The sequence below is a fragment of the Caloenas nicobarica genome, chromosome 1 (assembly GCF_036013445.1).
Source record: "Caloenas nicobarica isolate bCalNic1 chromosome 1, bCalNic1.hap1, whole genome shotgun sequence".
Taxonomy (NCBI): Eukaryota; Metazoa; Chordata; class Aves; order Columbiformes; family Columbidae; genus Caloenas; species Caloenas nicobarica.
The window spans coordinates 182,093,197-182,119,947 of NC_088245.1; the positions used below are offsets into that span (position 1 = coordinate 182,093,197).

The 26,751-nt window shown below is 36.4% G+C and overlaps 1 protein-coding gene across 4 annotated transcripts in view; it reads left to right on the forward strand.

Annotated features, from left to right (window-relative positions):
* The window catches only part of NAA16 (N-alpha-acetyltransferase 16, NatA auxiliary subunit), a 64,523-nt gene that overhangs the window by 20,030 nt on the left and 17,742 nt on the right, over nt 1-26,751 (forward strand). For 2 of the 4 annotated variants that reach the window (XM_065627810.1, XM_065627827.1), the window contains 6 exons: nt 166-323; nt 1,401-1,535; nt 7,567-7,720; nt 9,192-9,311; nt 11,446-11,541; nt 15,180-15,286. In XM_065627810.1, the coding sequence (XP_065483882.1) occupies nt 166-323; nt 1,401-1,535; nt 7,567-7,720; nt 9,192-9,311; nt 11,446-11,541; nt 15,180-15,286 (770 nt within the window). Of the gene's footprint in view, nt 1-165; nt 324-1,400; nt 1,536-7,566; nt 7,721-9,191; nt 9,312-11,445; nt 11,542-14,657; nt 14,782-15,179; nt 15,287-26,751 lie in introns of those variants that run through there. The other 2 variants (XM_065627835.1, XM_065627819.1) reach the window with 2 other exon arrangements.

A 26,751-nucleotide genomic window follows, 5' to 3' on the forward strand; every position in this document is an offset into this window, starting at 1 on the left:
GAAGCATTTAATATTTTTAAGTGTGTCAGTAAAGTCTGGCCGCAGTAATCAAACTTTAAGGGTGCTGTTCTTCAAGGAAGGTGTCAAGTTGCTTGGTCTGTAACACAAGTGCACTGCAGTTACTTTGTGAAAATTGTCGATGTACCTTCCTTAACATTGCATTAGGTTGGCATGTCTATGGTCTTTTGCAACGTTCTGATAAGAAATACGATGAAGCCATCAAGTGTTACCGGAACGCACTCAAACTAGATAAAGATAATCTACAGATCTTGAGAGATCTCTCTTTGTTGCAGATCCAGATGAGAGATTTAGAAGGATATAGAGTAAGTATACTCTTTGAATTCCCATTTATTGCTGTTACCATTCTCTTGTTATTCTATTTCATTATTGTCTTCTATTAGTAGTAATTCTGTTGCTGCTACTTTTGCTGTTTCAAAAGTATTTTAAGCTCTTATTTAGGCAAGCATGAAAACGTATTGCAGCAGAGCCTCATATAATGTTAAGAACAGAACTAAAAGTATAGTTACTCTGTACAATTTGACTTGTGGATTGCCTTGTAAAAACTCTAGTTCTGAACTCATTTTTCGCTGAAATAATGAAAATTAAGAGGATAAGAGTTAAAGTTTAGCAAGTAGGAGTACTTTGCTATTGTGAAGTACTGCAAGTGGTGTTTTGGGTGTGTGTATGGAAGGTATTTTTTTAAAGAGAACTAACACTTGTCATGAACCTGCCCCATGATGACCGATTTCTTGAATTTCAATACTGATTTTTATCATAAATAAAACATGAAAATCTGACTAAAAACAAAGTTAGTGGTTTCAAAATGGCTCATCCAATTTGACTGTGAAAGGGACAAATCCTATTCCCTTTCCATTCTCGATTTCATGTGAAGCAAAGGACTAGATGGTGGGCTTGAGCATTAGTTGGTCTCCCTCACTGAGGATGTTGAATTTGCTAATGCAAGAAAAGAGAATAGCTGACTTAGGGATGTGATGTGATGCAGGAAGGGAGTCTTAAGAAGTACTGCAGCAGTATGAGGACCAGCGGGGTCTGCTCTTCCAAGTGGCAGTGAGCTCATGCTTCCTATTGGAAACCCCTCTCTCAGATTTCAAAGCTTGATCTTGGGAAATAGTTTAGGCTGTTAAGAGGTACTCTTGAAAATGACACCTTTTGTGTCCCAACAAAGATTTTATACCTTGGGCTGTGATTACTGTATTTAGAATGTAGCTGTCAAGATTTACGAGATGGAAACAGGCTGCTTTTCCCCATGCTGTTAGAATTCCAAAAAATAGCCAGGGCTCTTAAAATATTAGCCGTACTGGTGGTAAATCATGCTAAAGGTGTTGTACCTCTTCTTTTAACATATCTGTTACTTTTAAATTGCTTTTCTTTTACTGAAGGAGACGAGATATCAGCTGCTTCAGCTGCGCCCCACGCAACGGGCTTCCTGGATTGGATATGCCATTGCGTACCATTTACTAAAAGATTATGATATGGCCTTAAAACTACTTGAAGAGTTTAGGAAAACCCAACAGGTAAGACTTCCTATTCTGGAAAGAGAACACTTTCTGTATAAGAGACAGAATCTGTGGAGTAGTTCTTTGTAATTGGGAAGAACTAATTAAGAATCAGTTAAGAATTAAGAAGAAATTTATTTGTGGAGCTTTCTGCTTTGAGCAGAAAGATTTCCAGGAGCTTAGCAGCTGATGCAAATTATGGGAGTACTTTTTCCCCTTGCAATATGCTGTTAGGGTTGAGGATATAAGGGTAGACTGATGTGCAGTAACTGAGTAACTTAATGTTTGTGAGGTTTGTAGCTAAAGAAAGCCTATGATCCTGTCCCTTTACAGGAGGTAAAACTTTAGAAAATACTGTTAGTGTTGCAGGTGCTCATTTGCCCTGTATGTTGCCATAGCCTGGATGTCATTACATCTCTACAAAGGACATGAAAAAAACCTTTTTCATTCCTTTGTACGCATCTGTACACTATGCATTTAAAATCAGTGCTTGGTGTTAAAGTAACATGAAAGCATAACTGAAAATTCTTTGAGAAGATTTGATGTTACTGAAACTTGTTGGAATAAATCAAATAGTAGAGTGCTAAAATCAGTATAACCTCTTTTGAGAGAGAGACCTTTCCCTTGTTCTGTTACTGGTAATGCAGAACTATGAAGTCTGATTAAACAGAACAGAGTGGATATGTACATTATTCTGTAGCACGAAAAGAAAAAACATGTTTATAGGTGCATTCAGTTTGGGAGATGTGCTGGAAGTATCACATGCGGATATGAAGATATTACCTGACTTATAAATTGTGATTTATTTTTTTTTTTAAACAAGAATATCACATTCTTTCTGAGAACTGCATTTGAGGTGTTATATATCCAGAATAGGGCTAACTGTAAGAAAGGAAATTGGCAATTGCTAGGAGGGAGCAGAGTTTGTGTCTTGGTTGTGTATTGTGGTCAAACAACAGATGTAGCTAGCCAAGTGTATATACAGCTTGATATTTTAAAAGAGCTGTAACTTCAGTCTTGAATAAAACCTGAAAACAATAAGGTTAAATGACAATTGGGTCATCTTTTAGGAGCGTTTGACAGCCAAAAGGTCATGGTTCTCAAATGAGTCAGTAGAGCCCAATCTGAGTTCAATGTCGAAATGACTGTTCAAATTAGAATGAATACATAATAAATGGAAAAACTGCAAATGAGGTGTAAGAAATTGAGGTTCTTTCAAGGACTAAGAGGGTTTAACAGTGGTATTGGCCCCTTGGAGAGAATGGAGGTGATGCTGTTAATGTTGTCTTTTAGAAAAGATTGTGTGTAAATATGCTTGTGTGAGGGCAGTCATGAGATGTTCTGCAGTCTAGTGACTAAGCCAGATTTAAAACCATCTGCCGTAGATGAACATATTAAATCAGTGGAGTCTGCTGTGCAAGTTATCACAATCTTAAATCTCACCCTGAAACACAGAAATCCTGAGATGATCTCAAGCTCTGATGCCATTTTTCAGTAAAACTGGAAATATTTGGGAAATTTTCATAAATAGAACGGTTTGTATTTGAACAATGAACTTTTAACTGTGGATTAGTGTAGTATCAGTCACAGGCAAATGGTGGAAAAGCTGGTTAAGCATTAAAGGACAAATATGCTACAAATATCGGACAACATGAGTTTATAGAAAATGAGTTGTATCAAGCTTTTTTTTTTGGTTGGTAGAGACAATTAAGTGGTTATGTTGTGTTTTCTCCCCCAAAACACTAAAAATATGGGTGACCACATTAGTTTCACGTCTCTTGGAAACGGAGGGAGTTTTGTGCTTTGCTGTGCTGGCTCCCGCAGGGGTGCAGGCCCACAGAGGGCCCCAGCCACCGCAAGAATCAATGTGTTGGGTCCAGAACAGTCAGGAGGGACCAAGCAAACTCGCAACTCAATTTTGCCACGCTTGAGCTCTTCAACAGTAGTCCCCAAACCTAGTGCTTCTGCGGTCTCTGGTTATCTAACACTCCTGTACTTAATAGTTGAGTTCAAGGCACTCCATTGATCTTTGAGGAGATACACTTGTTGCTTACTTCCTAAATTTCCCCTCCCATCCTGTACTTTGTATGTGCTCCAACTCAATAGATGAACTTTTGTGACTGACTTGATAGAATATTGCATGTGACTGGGATAAAGGGTGATGCTGTTTAAGGTTTAAAAGGAGGGTTGAAAGACTGAAGGGTTTCCAAATCACTTATGAATGGGAATCTTTAGCAAGCTGATGGTTTTGAGGAGTTTTATGGCAGTCTGTATTAGGCCTGATACTGTTTACTGTTGTTGTTAATGAATGAAGAAATGAATGTAATGTGTTATATAAATGCTGCTGTCGCAATAATTGGTAAATCATGGTGATGTAGGATGATCATATTAATGGATTACTCAGGCAGCTCTGTCCATTCAGATGTGAATTAACACAGTCAAAAACCAAGCAGTAAAACTAAAAAGATATTAAGGAACTGCCATTTTATTAATAGTGACTGTAGGGGAGTATCTGAAGATGCAGTATTACAAAATAATGGAGCTATTCTAGCCATAAGCTGTTGCCAAAAACCAGCAGTCTGACTTTTTCCTGTGTGCTCCCACTGCTTCCTTGTGCAGCACTGGTTGACTCGTGGAGGGGCTGGTTCAGGAAGCCAAAGTGACAGAAAAATAATCACTCTTTTGAAGGATTGATTGGCTGAACTGAACAACTGTGAGGTGAGAGGGGAAGGAGGAAGGGGAATAATAGAGGGAAGTGAGCTGCCTTTGTTGATCCAGGCTTAGCTTATTGTAAAACTGTCCCTCAGGACAGACTTGTGGGTGAAAAGCAAAAAAAAAATCACCCTTATTTCTGAGAAGCAGCAGTGGTTTTCTGTATAGAGCACTGATTACTGAGAGGTCAAGACTTACTGATGACCCTGTTTTAAAAAAGTTAAAAATGAAAAGAACAATATGGAAAGGTAAGAGGACTAGAGAAAATGCTGTCTAGTGAAGGGCAGAGATTCTCTTTGTTTACTGTAAACAGAAAAAAACCAGGTGATTCTAGTACAGTTTAGATAGTGGTTTTGGGAAGAACAATCACTAGGAAGATTGCTTAGTAGGGAAAAATAAAGGAACAAGTAGTGGCAGGAAGTTGAGCAACAAATTCAAATGATAAATCACTTTTTATCACTGACGGTTTTATTCTAATAGCTAAGTTATCATTGGAAATGGTAAATTTTGTGTCTCTTAGTGTATCCAGATCAACATTGCCTGTCATCTGAAAGCTGTAAATTAGCCAGATACACAATATTTCAGTCAAAACCAGGTTATGACTTTGAACGCAGACATCACTGCAGGAAATAGAACAGCCTGTGCTGTCCAAGTTAAATCAAATGATTTAAGAGTCACTTCAGAATTTAAATTTTGGGAACGAAGGTGTAAAACAACGATGCCATTTGTTTTACTGTTGTATGTCCCGTTTTTCCGTTCTTCTTTTCCAGAACAAAATTTTTATTCTTAATTTTTATTTTATTCCTAATTTCTGCATCAGGCCCACAATTACAGATATGGACAGAAAACCTCTGGAGTTTTGGGGGTCTGCTCTTAGGTATGTTTTGGCTGCATATTGTCACATTCTTTCAGTGACAGTTGTGTTAGGGCATATACGGTTGTAAAGTTGCTGCTTTTTTGATCAAGGAGAGGAAGAAATTGATTCTGAAATAGCAGAACTGAGTTCAAGAGAAAGTTGGATGTCTCGTGCAAGAATCATAACTTCTGGGGGGAGGGAGGAGTGAAGATGTATTGTGCAGCAATAACAGTAGAGTGGAAAAAAACTGTCTTATAAAGAATAAGATATTCTATTAAATCTGATTATTCAGATTAAGTACTGGGGTTATGTTTACCCTCTGAATTGCATGTTTAAATCATCATTAACCTGATAAAATATCTCTAAAACTAAGTTTTTCTTAAAACTACTTTTAAAAATGGCTTTTTCAATGGAGCGACAATAAGTGCAGTATCTTTCTGGTGGATTTGCCCTATGCGTAAGAGTGACTTCATTTGAAGGGGTTTTTTTTGACATTTCATAATTTCTTTTGGTCCTGCCAAAGCAGTAGAGATACAAGACAGCTAAGATATCTGTTTCTTTTATGTATAATATTTTTTTAAGGACTTCTCGGGTAGTCAGTGTTTTGAAGACCTAAAGCAAATTCATGATGTGCTAAGAAGTTGTGCTACTTGTGGAATTTAGATGTGTGTTGTATTGGAGGAGAGGATATTTCGGTGGGGGGAAGTGAAGGAGAAAGAACTAAGTTGGTGCTCTGCAGGTTCAGTTCAATGCTATTGCAGTAAGGATAAGTGAGAAGATACACTTAAACGCTCAGCTCCTGTTGCATGTGTCAGTTTGTGAAACAGTTAAAGATACTTTCCAGGTAACAATGCTTTTATTAATGACTTCTAATGCTTAATTATGGTTAAATTGAGCCAAGGTGGAAACAGAAATGGAGCTGCAGATAGAGGAAATATACTTAAAGAAGTGGGTAGCATTTCATGCCACCTGCTGACTCTACTTTGTGCAAGGTCTAGTCTTGTTCCATTAGCCATCATTTGCTATAATATGTTAACAGCATTCAAGTATTTTTTATTAACTGCTATTTTCAACACCAAACTGAAGTTCATTGTCACACGTCTCTACAATATTCTACTTAGCTAGCGCGCTCTCAGAACATTTCTATCTAAAAGGAAATCTTTCTAAAAACTTAGTGCTAAAAGAGCTGCCCCTACAAATTCAAAGGGCATGTGAACAGAAATTTTAAGTCTCATCAAATTGGTCTGTGCTTAGAGAAGGGCTGGAAGTCGTTGTTTAGGAGAAGATTCTTTTAATATGAATGTTAATTTCAATCAGTTTAATGTTTTGGTTTTTTCATTTCTGTTTATTAAGTTACTTGGTTCTTTAAAGAAGACAGAGGAAAAACTTTACTCAGGGAACAGATAAGTAATAGTAAGTGGTTTGGTGACCAATGTGACTTGGAAGTGCTGCTTGCTCAGGAAGAAAGTATGTAGTGTCATGGAAAATCATTAACAATTATCAAGCTCAGCTCCTTATCTATTTTTAATTATTAAAAAACCATGTTTGACTATAACTACCTTTCCTACAATTTCTATTCAGACAGTATATTTCACATAGTTAAGTGTATAGATCTGCTGGGCATTGTCTGCAGACTTCTGCATTTCGTCTCTGAAATTCTTGGAATTTACTCATAACTGAAGTAGCTTCTGTGTATATTAGTGAAGAGCATTCAGTATGGAATAATTTATATCTCTGGCAAGACTTTTCCCTAAATACCCCTAGAAAGGAATGTTTTTGAATGTTGTCCTGTTTAAGTGGCTGATGTTTCAGTGGAAGGTGGGTGGCCCACTAGTTTTACTACAGCCTGTAGGCAAAGTCCAGGGTATGCAACTGGCAGCAGACCTCAAAACAATTATCTGTTGCTTAAAAACACTCTTTACGTGCTTGTGTGCTGTGCTATCTGGGGAATTGAAGTGTAATACAGAGAACACTTGGTTAGAAAGAGGGAGTGTAAGTTTCTGGTCTGAAAAACTCTAATTGTCAAGCTGTGGCCAGTATTTGGGTTGTTTGTTGCTCTTGGAAATAGTTTGATCCAGAATTTTTGGTATGCTGATAGTAAGTATTGTGATATCCCAGCAATCTGCTTTGGAACTTAGGTCAGAATTGTTGTGGAGTACATGAGTCCTTCAGAAGAAGATGACTACCAAGATCTTTGTAAATTTTATTCTATAAGAGAAGGCAAGGTTTCTGTTTTTAATTATCTCGCCACAGTGATAACAGAGAAATACAGGAATTATTTTAAACTGTTCTCTAACAAAGGATATCCTGAATGAATCTAATTTGATTGTGAATAATGGGAGTTGTCCATTTTCAATGTTTGGATGGGTATATAAATAGACATGATATATTTTGTAGCCTGAATCTTGTCTTCTGTAATATTGCACACATTTGAGGTACAGGTAAATGTTAACTAACCTATTGCTTTTTTTTCCCCTCCAGATTCCTCCAAATAAAATAGATTATGAATATAGTGAACTGATTTTGTATCAAAATCAAGTGATGAGAGAGGCAGATCTATTTGAGGAGTCTTTAGAACATATAGAGACATATGAAAAGCAGATATGTGATAAATTAATAGTAGAAGAAATCAAAGGTAAGTCATTCTTCTCTCAGCCAGTTTTGTTCTAAACTCTTGCTACTGGCTTTCAGATATGATAGAACAGTAAAAGAAAACAAACACGTGTGAGATCTTTAATTGATTTGAAACACTATAGGGAAGCTGGTAACACCAGACTTAAAATTTTGTGCTCAATTAACTTGCCTTACCAAAGTGGATAGTGAATGCAGGTAGTTTAACTTGGGTTGATACTGGAACTGAGGAAATCTCGGAGATCATTATATTGGTACATACTGGAGTAGCTTTCTATAAATCAGAGCTAGTGTAACCCAGTTTTAATCTCATGAAGAATACTGTTTAGTACAAACATAAATGTATTGTGTGGGGGGTTTTTTTGACTGAAGTATCAAATTCTTGTTTCCTTCTTAAGCTTTCTAATATACTTCCTTGTATTGCTCTACTTAAGTGAATACTGAAGTTGACTTTTTTGATTAAAACTAACCCACAGTTGTTTTGTAGATTCGAAGTATTGAGTTCTGAGTATGCAGTTATATAGTGTAATAGCATGTATTCTTCAGCTGCTCTTTGTTTGCATAATTGCATTGGGTTGACCCTGACCAGCAGGTAAAACAGCTGCTCACTCACTGCTCTCAGCCTCCCTTGTCAGGACAGGAGAGAGAATAGGAAGAGCAAAAGCAAGAAAACTTGTGTGTTGAGATAGCTAAAGTAGAGGAATGAGGGAAAGGAAAAAAAACCAAAAAGGCCCAAGTGATGCACAGGCATTCACCACCTCCCACAAACAGACTGGTGCTCAGATGGTCTCCAAGCAATGGTCACCTGCCCAAATGCTCCTTCCCCTCAATTTTCATTACTAGGCATGAGACACTATATAGCATGAAATACTCCTTTGGCCAGTTTGGGTCAGCTGTCCAGGTTGTCTTTGCTCCCAGGTTATTGTCCACCCTGGCCTGCTTGCTGGGTGCAGAGCGGGAGTGAAAAGAGCTTTGCTCTACAAGTACCGCTGAGCAGTAGTGAAAACATTGGTGTGTTATCAATGTTTAGTCACAAATCCAAAACATAGCACTGTAGTGGCTGTTGTGAATAGAATTAATTCCATGCAAGCCAGACCTGGTAGAACAACTTACTTAGTAGTAAACCAGTGTGATTTAACTGGTTAAAAAATGATTAGTTGGTGTGAAAAATATAGGTGTAATTAAGTAAACAGTCTGGTAGGAAGTGACATAGTTATGTGTTGGAGTCCTGGAAGGAAGAGTTGCTTATTTCTTTGATAAACCCAATAGCTATTTTAAATACTCAGATACAGACATTCAAATAATCTTTGCTTTCAAACGTGCTGAATGCTCCAAACTGTGAGCTATATAGGCCTCTTTTTAAGTATCTACATATGATTAAGCTCAATTTTATGTATCTAGTTTTGTAAACTTTATTCCCAAGTCACCAGTATTTTTTTCATGTAATTCACAGTTCTTTACTGTGTTGCTTTTAGGAGAGATGTTACTGAAGTTGGGAAGACTGAAAGAAGCTGGTGAAGTGTACAAAGAGTTAATTGAGCGCAATGCAGAAAACTGGTATTATTATGAAAGCTTGGAAAAGGCCCTTCAACCTAGTAAGTTAAGATACACAGATACGTTGAAAATACATATGATACAGGATATGCTTAAAACTCCCGTTTGATATGTTACTGTTCTAGATAGTTTTACTTGGCAGAATGTTATGTACCTTCTAATCTTGAATTTTATATAGTCGTTTATCCATTTTAAAAATATTCACTGAAGAACTTGTGTGTGTGAAAATACTGAGAGCAAGTCTCTCTTCTTGGAGCTGAAGGTGGCATTTGCTAACCTGCTCACCTGAGGAATGCTTCCTTGGCACATGTGAACTTGGAAACCAATTTGCAATCCATCCCTGCCTAGTAGTTGATTGACAGACTGCTATCATATACCACAACATGAAATTGCAATTCTGAAACTTGTTTGGGTGGTAGCTCCTTCTATGGATATGTAGAAAAATACTCAAATATCTATTTCAGATGGCCTTTTAAAGACAGGCCATCTGAAAAAAATATATTTTCTTTAAACTGACTGTTCTTTGGCGGAAAAGGAGATGAATGTGATAAAATCTTTCATTTTCCAGTGCTAGTTCACATTACTGCTGTTCTGTCTTTTCAGGAAAATAGCTAAATGTTATTGTTTTGGTTTTGCTGTTGTGTTTGGGTTTTTTTTAAATTACAATATCGCAACAATTTATACTGTGTTTGCAGTGGTACCTTGCCCAGGTGTTTACACAGGAATGGTTTCCTTGTATTTCACCGTTCACTAATTAGTGGAAGCTTTATTTGAGTTATTCTGATGACATCATAAATCATAAATCACAAGGATATTATCTGTAGATATTGTAGCTGCATTGTATTTCGCAACCAGCTTTCTTCTAGAAAGTTTTCCAGTTTGGTTTCATATGGCTTGTGACTGGCAGTGAAGAAGATGCTTTCGTTACACTTATGCAGAGAGGAGTGTTGCCCTTTTAAATGGTTTTCCTAATGTATCCATAGAGTTGAACATCATGATGATTGTCCCAGAAAATCAATTACCCAAGAACTCGATTATTCTGTTTAGTATAATATGTTGATGAAAATGTGTAGTTCTTAACAAAGAACCAATCCAGTACTTTATTTGACATATTAAAATCCAATGTAGATTAAAACTGTTCTAATTTATAAAACTAATAATGCTACTTTATTTTTTAGGTGATCTTAGGACTATTTCCTCCCCCATGGTAAGTTCTGGAGCTCCAACTTGTGACTTCAGTTAGGGCTTTTATATGCTTTAGTTCCAATCCAAACACTATTTTAGGATAACTTTTAGAACTGTGCATCTCTTGGAGCCACTGGGTAACATATTTTCCCCCCCCCCTTCCCCGACATCTGAGCTCAGTGACAAGATAAATTGTTTTTTCTTATGAAAGGAAAACATATATTTATTAAATATATGTTGTGTCACAGTACATTCAGTTTTATTTAAACTGCTTGATGAATTTAATAACGTTTAAGTGAAATTGATCTTAATTATGTGAAAATGGCATTTCAAAGCAACAGATGAGTTTTATTTCAGTTCTAACCACATTGGAGCTCCAAAGCATATTATGGGGGAAAGGGGAGGAGTGGGAAGAAAATCTTTAAGTAGCTTTATTTTTGTTAAACATTAAGGTATAAAGAGTTCTGGTGCTCAGTACTTACACTGGCAGTATTGTGCCTTGTTTTTGCTGCTACCAGAGGACCTTTAATAAAGGTGTGCTTGTATTGTGTGCTACTTGTCTGGCATTTTGAAATCATAGGTAGACATTTCTCTGGATGCTTTAAGTGTGTCTCAAATGAATTCATAGTGAAAAAAGTTAATTGAATCTGGGAATGCCAAATGACTGTGTGAATGGGTCTGCACAGCATGTAACTGAAAGAAACCAAACTCTAGTGCTGTATGATTGAATGTGCAAGTTAATTGTCTTGTTTGCAGTTAATCCTTACGGCGATTAATGCTCGTAGTTGTATGTTGTACATACAGGGTTTTCATTACAGAGTTTTACACAGTAATGTTTATGATTAATTGGAAAAAAAACCCTTGAAATGTTTAAATTGTTCCAAACCTGAACTGTATAAGAAGGCCAGCTAAATTAATTCTCAAAATTTAAAAAAATTAGAATAGATTTTTATCTCTGTTACTTATATCTATTATATTTACTGATAATAGGCACTTTAGAAGAGAGGCTTCAGATTTATGAAGAAGTTAGTAAAAGACATCCCAGAGCAGTTTCACCTAGAAGATTACCTTTAAACTTTGTTTCAGGTAAAAAGTTGCATATCTGTTCTGTAATAGTGTTTTTTTTTTTCCCCTTAAGTTTTCATGAGGCGGCTGAATGTGCATTTAATACCTATTTGTACATTTACAGAAATCAGATGTGTGCATTTCTCTTGGAATAGACAGAATTATTTATTATGTTTCAGGAGTTGATAGAAAAGTTAATGTGCTCTAATATGGTGATACGAACTATGTAATGTTTGTATTGATAAAACTACAGTACAGAATGGTGTATGGATTGTTGGAATTACTGTACATAATTTTTCTGCATCATACAAGTTAAGAATCATAAGTTAAAAGGTAGGGACATAATACACTTGAATTAAAGGTATAGGGGAGTGTGTGTATGTACACACACCACTCCTTTATCTTTAATATACATATATATAAGCTAACTTATAAATTATAAACACTGAAACCAGATGTAAATGATGCATATAACAATTACAATAGCATAGGACTGAATTTCCTAATGGGTTTTGTGCTACAGTTTTTCTACTGTACAGAAAGCACCAAATCTTTGACTCTGTCTCATTGGGTGTCCAGCATTTTGTTGTAGAACCGTTAGAAGTTTAAATCTACGATATAAACTAACTTTGCTGATAATTTAATAAGAATGGGAACAAAAAAGCAGGTCTGCAGTGTTATGTAGCAGAAATTATTTTAATTTTAAAGCAAAGTTCTTTTAGTGACTCTGTCCTTTCTAAAGTTGTTTTGAAATACAGTGCACAAATGTGCTCTATTCTGGAGGGAATATGTATACACTTTTTAAAACAGAAAGCTATGATGTTCCAAAATATATATAAGGAGGCTAAACGAAGTGCTAAATCCCATAAAAGATATAGTTGGTATGTAGCTGTCTGTAACTCCAGTAGTGAACTTTTGAAAAGAAATATAAAGTGCATAAGTTAGATATCTGTCATTAAATTCTTAAGTTCAGCTGCAAATTCTCAACACACCTTTTAATTTTGTGAGGTAGCTTTTAGTGTAGCTCAGGTACTGAGCACCACATTGATTGTACCTGTAGATGCTACAGAGCGTAGCTAGTCCAGTTTTCCATTGTTGCTCAGGAGTCTGGATGTGCGTGCACTTTTCCCATATAAAATTACAGGATTTTAACTGCTTCGTAAGAGATTTAGCACCGAAGTTAATGCTTGTGCCTTACTTAGTCCCAGATATTTCAGTTTCTTTGAAGATACAAGGGCAAATTTTAAGGCAGTTCAGCTAGATTTGAAAAGCTAGGTGACAAGTAATTGTTTTTCTCCTGTAATAAAATTGTCATGGTAATACATAGCAAACAAGGAAGTAACCTGCAAAATGCTTTTCCATGTCTTTATTAATAGTGTGTTTTGCTGTTGGGTTTATTTCACTGTATGTTTTGCACTAGCTTACTTTGTTGTATCTGACAGTGTAGTTTCACAGCTAATGTTCATTTAAATAGAAATATGTTTGGTAGTGAGGATTAGTTGTTCCTGCTGTAGCAATAGTCTAATTGAAAGCAAAATTCATTATTATATCAGTTGAGAAAAAAACCTCTCAGGCTACTTTCTGTACTGTTTCAAAGCAAATATGAGTTTTCTGAAATTAAAAATTTGTGCTTCTGTCAGTCTGATGAGATTGTATCAGTCATGGATGTATAAGACTGGTTTTGATTCCCTATAAATTCATCTCTTTACTAAACGATTTCTTTTGTTTATAAGTACAGCAGATAGGAATTCCTGTTGGCAAAAACTAATAGTGAGAATGTGAAGGTGTAGAAACAAACTTGTTTGCAGAAACATATTTGCAGATTTCAAGAGGACAGAACTTCTGGTTAAATGAGGTTGCTGTTGCAGTACAGTCACTGACCAGTTGCTTACAACCAGCACTCTTTGATTCAGAGTTGGCTTAAAATACTCTAAAGTTCAGGCTTTTATTAAAGGGCAGGCTTTCCCAGGCCTTGCCATGCATTTCATCTTAACAACCTTGTATTTGATGCAGATCTGCTCTGTGATCCATCTGGAAACCACCTTTATGGAGGAAGGCTGTTGCAGTTAATTTTCAGACTGATCAAGGGTGGGGGTTGGAGTCTGGCCACCCAGTTTTAGGTTGGTTTGATGCTGCTGTGGATTCACTGTTCCTGTGGTCAGGTCTTTTCTGTGCCTCAGACTAAGTTTTGAGCTTGGCTTCATGACATAGATAGGTGCCTGGTGGTGTGCTTTGCCTTTTTCAGACTTTGTTTTAAAGCTGTTCTGCTTTCTCTAAATAAATACGTACTTAATGGAAACTTCAATATTGCCTTCCTAAATTCTGAATTATAATTCTTCTATTAAGAAAATATAAGTCAGAATAATTCCACAGAAGAAACTGAGAAGCTGAGATTTTTTTTTTTTTTGGTCATATAGGGGAGTTTCTTGTGGTGTGAGAAAACAAGTTTTAATTAATCCACCTGTAATAAAGCATGTGCTTATGGATCCTCATTAACAGATAGCAGGAGTTTCTATATACAGCAGTTTGTTTTAGTACAGCAAGACAAGAACATGAATTACTTTTATTAGTAACGGTGCTAATAACAGTTAGTACAATTAAGAATTGGTGGAAGTACATGTTTTACACAAAGCAGTAGTATCTTCATTTTCTGGATATCTATGAAAGTCTTACCAAATCTGTAATTTGTTCTTAATAAATTGAAGTTTATTTCAGCAGTTCAATGTGTGTATGTTAGCACTATGGGATGTGTACTGCTTCCTTGTTTAAAGACTTAGAAAAGTCCACAGAATAGACAATGAAGTGTAGCAACTTCATCCCCATGGAAAGCAAACAAAACCAATAAAAAATAATTTAAAAAATCCACACACCTGAAACAACTGAAAACAACCACTTTTCATCATAGGAGTAAAAACATGAGAGCCAGTTATTTTCCTGACTGGATATATTCTCTTTGAAGTCCTGCTTTTTTTTGGAAACAGCGTTTCTCAGAAAGGTGGCATACTTCAAGTACTGTAATTTTTACCTGAAAACATAGTTAAATCAGATGCACAGCTTTCTGATGGTATATTTTGATAAAGATGATTCTGATATGGTGCTTACCCTTCTGAAACCTAGTCTTCTGTTTCTGATTCCAGAAACAATCATATTATCATCGGAGGTCATGTCCAACTCATTAAAAAATAGGACTAGAAGAGAGGTAGAGGGTTCATTTCATCCATCCTTGTTCCTCAAAGCAGGATAATTTATATCTGCACTATTCCTAACACACATTTGTCTAACTTAATCATAAAAACTTCCAATGATGGAGCTTTTACAAGATCTCCAAGGTAATCCATTCCAGTGCTTAGTTATTCTTACTATTATAACTTTTTCCAATGTTTGTTTAAACAGCCCTTGCTACATGCTCTGTAGCCAGCACTTAATACTTTCCCTTTGTAATAGATTTTACAGATTCGAGGACTGTTACCATGTCTTTGTGAGGAGTCTCCTAAACACTAGCAGCTTAAGCATCTTGTTCTTAAATAACAGGAAAGATTAAAACCCTTAATTGCAGTTTCCAAGTTACTCTATTATCCAGTGTTCCACAGCAATTAGTGCTTACGTTTATGTAAAGCTTGCCATCACTGACATATAACCAAATACACTTTTGTTTCTAGGTGAAAAATTTAGAGAACTAACGGATAAGTTCCTGAGGGTTAACTTCAGTAAAGGCTGCCCACCCTTGTTTACCACTTTGAAATCTTTATATTACAATCCAGAAAAGGTAAAATTTAGTATTTATTTGGTTTTAATTAAGTCTTCCATCTAACTGTTTTAATGTAGATTTTCCTGTAACTTACCAATAACTTGCTGAATGTTTTACTCCTTAATGTGCTACTTTGTCATATGTGAATGATTACTTGATGGTGCTTAATATGTATGAAACTTCACATCTGTAGACAGTTGATGTCAAAATGCTTGAAGTTGGATTTGTGCAGAATGCATTGAAGTTCCTAAAAAATCAAAGATAACCAGTAACTTTATTTTTGTGCACTTGGAGTACAAGTGTGTCAGGATTCTTTCAACTTATGGTTTATGATGTCACCAGAAGTCATGATTTTAAAATACCAGAGATGGCTGTTGTTGTATGTACATTTCTGAATTGCATGAATACATGAATATGTTAGTATTTACCACAAAGACTTGTTTCCCATTTCAGTCTTTAGCTAAAACTTTGTTTGATTTTTTTTTTTTTGCGCTTCCAAACTGTCGGAGTTTAGCAAAATTGTTGCACGGTTGAACTGTTGTTTCAAATGTAGTTCTTTGGTCCAAGATTGAGATTTTTTTTTTTTTTGAAACTATACCTTACTGACAAACTACAGCATGTTGCTAAAATGTGTAGGAAAATAAAGTCTGTTTAGCCATTGCTATCTTTGCTACAAGCAATAAAACTGTGGGTGTTCTAATCCATTCCTGACTAGGTAAAAGGTTTTTGCAGCAGGAAAAACCCTAAATACATGATGCAGCTTTTCAGCCAGCAGTGGATATTCCTTTAATTGGGCTACAATTTTTCTTCTTTGTAAGAGTCTCTTTGCTAGTTGTCCTAACATGAAACTTTTGGTACACCTCTGTTCGGAGAATATAATCTGTGCTGTGTCTCTGTGGTTGACATAATTAGTAAACTTTGCTATCATGTCTGGTACAGGCTGTTCTACAGTGCCTATTGCTAATGCATGCTTTTCAATATAAACTTTTGAAACTGGATTGAAGTTTTTAAAATGAGACACTGACCGTCTAGAGAGAGGTACCATCAGTGCTGTGAAAGTTTTACCTCTGCTATTTGAAGTATGAACATCTAGAAGTTAAAATATATGTATATATAAAAACTCATTTGATGTGTGAAAATATATTTAGCACTTAGTTGTTTTTGATATTATGGGTAAAAAAAGAGGGCCACCATGTTTTGGGGCAGACTTATCCAGAAAGGTGCTGTGCTGCTAGTTATCTTAATTGTGTCAAATCAGTGCTACTCAGAACTGCCAGCTTAATCCCAAAAAGTAATTAAAATTAAAATCAAGATCTTCAAAATTTCCAAATATGCTTGGACAACTTGTTCTGTTAACTTCTGGAAGAGCATTTTCCTTTTCTTTCTTGTTCTTTTATCAAGACAGGGTCTTGTTCACATTTCACTTGGTTGGGTTTTCATGTAACTATAGTGTAACAGAAGGATCTTTTGAAACTAAGAGAAACTGTCTCCGACAGTTACCTTTAGAATTGCTAAAATGTAGGGCTTGGAAGGGCAGAAAATTATGGCAAACTAATATGTGCTACACCTTTCAGGAAAATATTTTATTTTGGTATCTAGTTTGTTTAAGTCAGTGCTTAATGTTGGCTTCCCACATACATTACTGGTATATTTTGACTGAAAACAAAAATAATTGTAGTCAGGATCATGTTAAACCTACTAGAAAATACCTAGCAAATTACTGAATTCTCTACAAGTTGGGAATGAACAGTTCCCCATTTATTTCTCTGGAAACAGGTGTAATTTGGTGTAGTCAACTGCAGTTGCATTTTGAAGAGGCACAGATAGGAGGGTTTTATAAAAGAATTGGTATTTAAGCCTAGAAACTTCCTTTTTTGGTAGAACTTCAGGTATGTCCAGGATTGTTCTTAAACCATGGTTTTGGGGAAAAGGTGAAATAAGCAATGTTTATGTTAACAGAAGTTTTCCATTTGTATGTACTTAACTTGGATTAAAAAAATAGTGCTGCAATATTTTATATGTAGGAAAGGAAAATGTAAATTACTTAATACCTGCAAGAATACAGAGGAATAGTGGGGAAAAATACAGCTTTACTTGCTCAGTGAATATGATGATATTTCTCAGTATATCGTTCTGGTGTTAAAAACATGTTTTACACCTGAGTGGGGAAACCAAAGGATAATGTAAAGAGTAGCTGACTGTAGAGGAAAAATATGGATGTCTCCCCTCTGTTTGGAAAGGGCAAGGAAAAATAAGGGTTGTTGTATAGAAGTCAAACATTTATCAAATTGGTTCAGGAAGATGTGGTTATCTAATTGCTTTAAGTTGATACTTCTTACTAAATGTTTTAAACAAAAATTGCTGGCATATTTTGATTTAAAACCAGATTCTAGTCTCCCAGTATTACTTAACAGTTTGGGGTGAAATCTAGCTTCAGATACACAGAGCTGCAAAGCTTTAGGATCTGCCCTGTTCAAAGTGAAGATGATTCAGGGAGGTTTTGGAAACTTTTCAGTACTTAAACGGCTTAGAAAAGTTCCAAATACCAAGGTGTTATAGTTTGGAAGCTCTACTTTATATTCCAATACAGGCATTGTTGTGATAAAGATGTAAACCAGATTTGGTGTACTTCTGGTTGTAACATCAGAAATTACGGTGTGAAAAATTCTGGGTTTTGGTCTATTTAAGGAGTTAAAGGTCAGCTATGTTTTATGATGATCAACTGTGATAACTAGCAGTGTTTTAGTATGTTAGCATCGACTTGATCAAAGATCCTTTAAGCAATTAAAGAGTTTAAAAGGTGCATTTCTTCCCAAATGAGGAATCAAATCCACCAAGCATAATGCTGGAGTAATTTTTAATTTGCAAGTTGGCCACACATTACATATATCTTTATTCCTTTCAGCTACACCAATTTTTGTTTTAAGAATTGTTTGACAAAATCCTTCTCTGGTATTATTATTACATATTTGTTTTAGAGAGACAGAAGTGTCTGATATTTGTCTGGATTTCTTGTTTTGTTACTTGAAATCTTACCTGAGACCTCAATGGAGATCAATAAGCTTTGTCTAAGTAAAAGATCCTGAAGACAGAAGGAAGTCTTTTTGTGTTGTTTTAACATTTCTAGGAATAGGAAAAAACATAGAATTATCATTGCATAGCTTATCAAAAAGAGTAATTGTGCTCCTATACATTCCTGCTTTCAGTTAATAATTTTCAGTGTATTTGATTAAAAAAGTTATAGTTCTAGTATGGTAAACATAACTTTTGACAAAAATTAAAAAATCGACATGACTGTCATCAAATAAAAAGGTAACTGAAGTAGTTATCTTTAGCTCTATTTTCTTGGTTCCATTTTTTGGGGGGTTGGGTGAATTATTTCGAGCAGATGGATTTCGAAAATTTTGTTTGTCTCCCAAATTGTCTGGAATATGTTTTTAACAGTCATTAAGTCATTTTAACAGACATTGAGTTCCAGATTCAGGCATGTGAATTTAGGTCAGTGGACAGAGAGAACTTGTTCAGCTCACCACCGTATGTGGTTTCCTACGTAGGGTCACTTGAACAGCTGTCAAAGCTTCTTTTGACTCTGCTGGGGAGATCTGATGGATGTTTTGATTTGAAGAGGGAGCGCAGGCACATATATCATTGTTATCGATAAGTATACATGTCTGAACCTGAAGGTGCAAGTCTGGCAACACTGAGACCCCACAGCAAACAGTGCAGGAAGGCACAATACTGACAGACAGACGTGTATACAGAAGCACTGAGATCCTTAATCCAGATACTGTGGTTTGGAATCTTTAGTTGCAATTTTTTGGATCTGTTTGCCAGCATAGCCCTCCTGATCAATTCCTAGAATTTCTTGCTTCTCCCTTCTCAGGCCGTTCATAAAGGGAAAAACAGGCACTTGTCACAGACTCCGCCTTTTAGAAATGCATTATCTTCAAAGCACAGTTGCCTTGGTGTTTGGTTGAAGTGGGTACACATGTGCTTCACCATGTGTCAAGGGAAGCGTCTGTAACTGCTGCATCAGGGTAGGCACTTGCCAAAAGACCAGGTTGTTTTATTCAAAAGGGGTTGGGCTGAGGATGCTATCTATAGATATGAAGGGATCTAGTAATTGTTTCAATACAGTCCTCCATCCTGCATTCTTGTTTTTGGAGCTCTCAGAGTGGCACATAGGGCATCCCTCTTTATTTCTCTGACGTTCTACAGTGCAAGCTCTAACAGACGATGTAATAGTTGTGCATTTGGTGTTTTGCCAGTGATGATTTCTTTGTAGTCTTGAGTAGAGAGAAAATGAGTTGAGTAAAGAACACTTTCAACTCCTTAGAAATCAGTAGTCACTTGGCCAAGCTGGTGATGTAGATGTTCACTGAAGCTGAGTTTTGCCCTCATCCAGTTGGTGAAGGAAAGCTGGAGGAAAAGATACTAACAAAATTCTAGTAGTATCATAATTGTGTCTAGATTATCTCAGGTTGGATAGCTCGTGTTCACCTTGAGTAGTTGTCTGCTGATGGAGACAGTTTGTTCCAGCAAATCTGCTGGTGTTTGATGTTCTACAGCAGGGACTATTGGTGTGACATTGGTGGGGTCAGTGTACTGTGCTCCTGCTCTTACCTTCCTGCGTTAATGCACAGCTGCTGGGAGGTGCTTGGTGGAGCTGCTGTCTTCAGTGCTTGAGAAATGCCATGTGCTACTCTTTAAATGAAGTGCAGTATTTTGGAGATCAGTACTTCAATTTTTTATGACTGTTACTTACATTCACTATCTCAAGTACTTATTGCTTTCCTGTACTCTGCGGTGGCATATGTTAAAGGACAAAATGGCCTTTTACCTAAAATAGCCTGCTGTATGAGAGGTGATAACACAAGTCCCATGATCTTTTGTCTTCATCTTGGAGTTTTAATTTATATAAATTCTGTGCCAGAAGAGTTCATGATCTTCACGTACTCTATGTGTTGAAGGGGAGAAGAACAGACACAGAATTTGTAAGACCATAGCAGATGATGCTACTGGGAGAACTGATTCATGAGTGTGTGTGTGTGGTGCAGTTCAAAATGGTTTATCTAAGGGCCCTGACTCATGGACAGAGCAGTTCACATTCCCAGTTGTCCATTCCACACAGTTGCCACTTTTGCTAAAGGAACAGTGCAGGTGTTTGAGCACCAGTTTGAGTCTGTACAGCTTTAAATTTGTATTTATCTTTCGTTTTCTTAATATGTTGTGCTATTTAGCTAAAAGTTCAGCAGCTCAACAAACTATTTCTGCAGTGGCAATCTCTGAAAGGTGGTTGAATTGAACACGTGAAAATAAAAACCACTAGCTGTCCTCATTTGAAAAATCCACCGGTGTGATTTAGCAGTAATTCACATGCTATGAGAGAGGTGCTTGTGTGTAGTGGGGCCAATGTTGATAGTGTGTTTCAAAGAACTGTAGTTATTTCTGGAAAAAGCAGCTTGTTTTACCTAACATTATTAAACTTGTATTTCTCATACTATCTTTGGAGACTTAATCACTTGATTGACCTTGCTGTAAAATACTAAACTTCTGCATCATCAATTTTAAAGCATACTGTGGAGGTAACTTACATTTTTAAGTAAATTTTTTTTGTTGTGTTTGTCACTTCTAACCATGGACTAAGTAGTAAGAATTGTAGTTGACTACCTCAAATGAGTTAATTCTAAGCAAGTGAGATACATGGGAGGATAGCAGGAGGGACTGTAATAAAAAAAAAAAAACAGTTTCATCCTACATAAGGAAACTTGTGGGTTTGTTTTGGGCATTTTTACTAACAAGAGATCCTGATTTCCTCTGGAACTTTGAAATGTTATCTAAACAAAACATGGCTTTAAAAAATATGAATAGATTGGAATGTTTTACTTGCAGTTGATACTTCTGAAAGAGTATGAAAAGTTTCATTTTCATGATTTGTGGGGCCTTTTGGAATAACCACTTAAAGTACTGCTGTGAATGAAAGGGTTTGAAATCTGACTGTATATGTTTTATTTACATGCTAAGAATCATGGAGTGTTTACAAGGAAAATGTCTCAACACAATACAGTCTGTGTGTAGATGAAATACTGGGATATGAGTGTCTTTATCCTTTTCTCTGGTATAGGAGACTTACTACCCTACCTAGTGGGGGTCTTCCTCTTTTATGCTGTGAGTGGTTTTATAGTGTTTTTTCTTTGCTTAGTGCTTTAGTTTCTGAACTTTATTATTAAATAATGGGTATCAGCAAAGTAGCCGTTCTTCAGTTTTCTATAGTGCTAAACCTTCAATTTAAAAGGCCTATGTAGCATGGGGGCTTATTAAATTTATCAGGCTTTTAGTTTTTAAATTGCAAGTATACTTGGCTATTTAAACTACTTTTATCATGTTGATATCTCTGAATAAAATTCACATAGTTGGCACAATACATATTCTGTCATGAATAAGCTGTAGTCTTTTTGGCATATTCAAGAAGCAAAAACTTATGTTTGGGAGTGCCACAACATTGAGTTTTGTTGTTCATGGACAATCACTGTTCAGGGTAAATGTAGCTGTGGCTCTTGGCAGAATGTTTCTGCTGGAAGCTGAGAACCTGAAGTATAAACGATTGCATAGGATATAGTAACTTTAACATTCTGTGTAAGCTGCTGTCCAGATATATTAGAAATACCTCTGAGCAGCCTTACTTGTTGTTGTTTCTCACAAGAGAGGCATCTTGAAATGCTACCCCTACCTACCCCCAAAAAATTATCTTTGTACTTGAGCAATATTCAGAAATACCCTTTGGTTCTCCATATGTGCTGGCCTCTATATCCATGAGATAAAAATCCAAGGAGTGAAGATCTTCAATTAGTCAACATCAAGGTTTGCGTCAATTGTGTTGCAGGTGCGTTGGTTGGTTCCATTGAAGCTCGACATGAGTGCACATGTGCCATTTTTCTGAGTAACTAAAAACATGGAGACTGTGAGGAAATACTGGATGAGAGAAAATGTCTGACTAGAAGAAACATGAGAAGCAACAGTCTCAAAAAAAGGTGTAAGACTGTCTGCGCAGGAAGGTAGGCTGTCTCCAGTGAAGATCATTCTTTAACCCTTTCAGGAAAGGAGAAATTTTCCCTCCTTGATGTGGAAAGCTAAAGGAATTTAAAGCAGGTTGCAACTGTGTGCATAGTTAGATGCCCTCTCTGGACTGTTGGTGGATTACATAAGGATGTGAAAAACATTAGTTCTGTGACAAATCTCTCTACATCTTAAGAAGAGAGAACCATAAGATCAGCCCAGGACAGTATTTTTTTCATACTGACTCTGTCACTTCAAGTTTTAGAAATCAGTGTGTCTGAGTTAAAATTCCAGGAGGGAAATCTGGTAAGTGGACTTGCTCAGGATATGGTTAAGAACTGGTCCATTCATAGCAAAATACAGCATTTCTGCTATGTAACTGTATCTTAAGGAGGAGCAATTTTAAAATAAGTGGAGGAAGGAGAAAGATGAGAAACTTCGTTGTAGGCACTGCCAGGTAGGATGCTTCCACTCTGTAATGAGAATGAGAAGTGTGAAATATGTCAATGGCTGACAGTTTGAGTCCCTGAGGTAACATGTAAGCCAAGAGCTGACAGGTGTAGCAGCTGACTTACGAGCTACTTTATCAAGAGAGCTTTTTTAGTCTGTGAGTAGTCTACACTGGGAATAACTGCTCCAAATACCCATCTGAAGACTCACAAGAAATGTTCTCAGCATCCCTGCTCATAGTTGCTTCTACTGATGCTCTGCTCATATGAAGTTATTTGCTTGCTTTTGTGCCATCCCCAAACTTGTCCAAAAGCTTTCAAAAAACCAGTTGCTCGTGGAATTAGTTGTGTAATGACCACAGTGGTGTCTCATAGCATTGGTTTGCTCTGAACATGTATTTTTGTGTCTTAAAACTTTCAGTATAGGCTTGTACTGCTCTTGTTAGGTTATTCCATTTAGTCAATGGTTTTATGATTTGGTCATTAGGAGTAATACTAAAACTGGAAAGTCAGGTGCTCTAAAATGAAGAATACTATTTTTCTGCATGTTTACATACTGTGGTATAATGCAAATTTTTTGTTTAGCAATTTTCTTATTTATGGCTTAGGTGACATCTCACAAGTTGATAGTCTTGACACAGTACAATAAAGTGGGGTGGTATTATCCATATTTCACACATTTAAAATGGGCAGTAAGATGTCAAGGTCAGATTCTGCAGATGTTGATCATACAGACCCAGGAGTATTACAGTTCCAGGGATGTTTATGTTCAGAAGCATTCACTGAACTCAGCTGATGTGGAATGCTCAGCGTGTTAGATAACATGGTTCTGGATGTTTTAAGGCAATACGAAAATGAAAGCAAAACTGTTTTGTGGGTGTCAGTGCTTTCAGAGAACACTATCCCATTTCATTTCCATTTCATTCACTTTCTGGTGTCTGTTAAAGGAGGGAAGCGCTCTTTGGGAGGAAATGCATAACAAAATACTTTATATCATGTTGTTTGGTATGTGTATTTCTGTTGCTTTAGAGTGGCTCCTTTATTTGTACCTTGTCTTTAGTGTAATTCAGATGTGTGACTGCTGTTAGAACAGTAGGTCTGAGCTAGCCAGTCATCTCTGAATTTTAGTATTGTTTTTCTTCTGTACTACACTCAAATGTTGGTTGTTTTAACTTATCAGATATTTGCAGTTCACTATTAAGTGTAGATTAATTTGAGGTGGGGTAGAGTGAACTTTGGAACTTTAGTCTTCTATATGAAGTGCTATCCTAGCACAGCCTTCCAATTTATGACTAAAAGTCTGTTTCATAAGCTCTGTCATGTCTGTAACAGTATGTCTGGAGAAAAATAATATCCCATTTATAGTGTATTTATCCTGTGGGGCTAGTTCCTAGATGAAAGATATCTAATACATTTAAGCAATGTGGTTTTTCTCAAGGTCTCTCTTTGTGTAATGGGAAATGAGTAGGCTTCTCTAAATAGTTTGCAGACTTCAGTAGTAGACTGACAACTTAAATTTCTATAGCTTATTTTGAGAATGCAGTGAACGATCAGTCTTTGGAAGCATAAAATCAGAAAAGAAACTTAAACCAAGCCTTTAATAGTATTTTTTTTTTTACAGTCCTTAGGTTTTTATTTTAATTTTGTGTTGTACACTTTAATGCTCGCCCACTGTGGGAGACTTTTCCTGGGACATTAAGTCTGTTCTGACTGGTGTTGGTGTCCTACTGAACTGGGTTGCTGCAGAAAAGTTTTATAAACTGTGTAACTTCTCATTGACACTTTTGTAAACTGCTAATCTGTGTTAGCCTTCACTTCCAAAAAAGCATGCCTATGTAGAAATTCGGTATGAACATCATAGTCAATTTAGTTTCTCTTAATGATACAGATGAACACTAATGTTGGTACTTTTGAAGTGTTCTGTAGCTTTACAGTAGGCAGTGGGTTTGCATCTATAGCCAATATATAATACATTGTCATTGAAGTTTCCTTCAGTTTCTGAGGGAAGTTAAACTTTGTTACATTGATAACATGGCTAGATGTGTAGTTGATTTTGAAAAAAAATATTTTTCTAGTCATACTTTATTTTCTGAATGGAAAGATGCTACGGTGTATGGACAAGATTTGAGCAATTCTGACAGTTCCCAGCAATCTCAAAGTTAAGAGCTCATTTCCAAATCTGGCTGAATCCTACATTTTTTCCATCCCAAACAGATGCCCTAGCTATTTATAAAGGTATTCAAGGAGCATTGCTTTTAAAATAACTTCTGAGGAGTCATTTTAATATTCAACTTGTTACATTTGAAGCACTTAAAATTCATGGCTGGCTCTTGTATTTATAGTCGTCCTACTTAGTTTGTTTAATGTGCGACTGATCTTGTATAATCATACCGTTGCCCAGTTCTGAAGCTGTGTACTTCCAGTGTGTAAACATACATATGCCAGACCTTTCCAAAGCGGCAGTAAATTCTTTAATGAAGAATGTTCCTATTGTGACTCGTTTGCTGTTCTGCTTGAGTTGTCAGCTCTCCGCAAAGCCTGGTGCGCTCAGCAGCTTTCCCCCTTCGAGAGTTCTGTCCTCTAAGAAGAACTTGGGAGTGTAAAACCTGTTACATGTGGAACAAAATATGTCTCCAGTGCAGATTTTCAAGACAAAAACTGTTCAATACAGTCACATGTGACTAGGAATGCTGCGTGGTTGAGTTGAGTCAAAATTACAAAACAATTGCAATGTTTGTCAAATGCTATTTGTACTATAAAATTTCTTCCAATTCTTATGCTTGTACACTTTCTTTGTTTCTGTAAGAAGCTTTACTATTTTGTATAATATGCAAACTTGGCATCAGTATATGTCAAAGATATATAAGAGATTTAAGGAGACTTGTGTTAAGTAGAAGGCTGCTTGTCATGTTTTCCTGTTTCTACTTTCATGGCATGAGGTGGTAAAATAATTTTTAATTGATTGTGATCTTTATTACATGCAGATGTGAGCCATATACTAAAATGTAGGCAATGGCAGTTTCCATATGAGGCCGAATAACCTTTCACAATTGGAGTAACTTTTTTGAATAGTCTCTGGGGGCTTGTTCTGTGGTTCATACCTCATTGGGTGGAGTAAATCTGTATCAGCTGTATCACAAGTTGTAGAGCAGAAACTTTTCAAGTTTTTGTAAATAAGTTGATGTATAGCTGCCTTGAGTAAAAATGGAAATATTCAGGCATTTGCATACCCTACACCTTTTCTGTCTTGCACTGATAGATCTGAGTGTCAATATCTCATTTTTCAAAGTAGCTAGACAGGACACTTTTTAAATAATGGAGGAACATTGCTTTAAAAATCAACCAGTGTGAGCTTTGCTGAAGAGTTGTGGTGGTGTTTTTGGTTTGGTTTTTTGTGGTTTTTGTTCGTTTTGGTTTTTCTTCTGTGGACTGTGATCTTAGATATTCTTGTTAAATTTTTAGTAAGCCATAGGAAATGGAACTTCTTTAGGTGGCTGTCCATACACACCTTCGTGTGTGGATACACTGGAAGAGCCCGAACTCAGCACTTGGTGCAGCACAAGTGTGCCAGCTGGCTCGTGTGTTTGGCAAGCTTTGTTCTTTGCTGCCTTAATAAAGAGCACATCTCAATTTGTGCCAATCACCACTTGGCTATAGATGAAGATGCTTCTTGTCTTCCTTAGGCTGTAGTAAAACCTTTTTTCTAATGTGCAGCTGCCCTCCCCCCCACCTCTTTTTTCCAATGTGGTTAATTGAATTTATGAACTTTTTTTAGTCTATTGGCAGCTTCTCTATTTGAAACTTCCTTCCCATCAGTATTTCCATCCACAAAGATGCCCTGGATTGAAATGCTGTTAATCATGTGATGGAGCTGTGCTGGATGCAGTGGATCATCAGAAGTGAGCCTCTGCTACCATTCAGAAGTATGTTTCAGGCCTGAAAGTTCACATCTAAGAGTCTGCTTTTGTAGAGATGGGG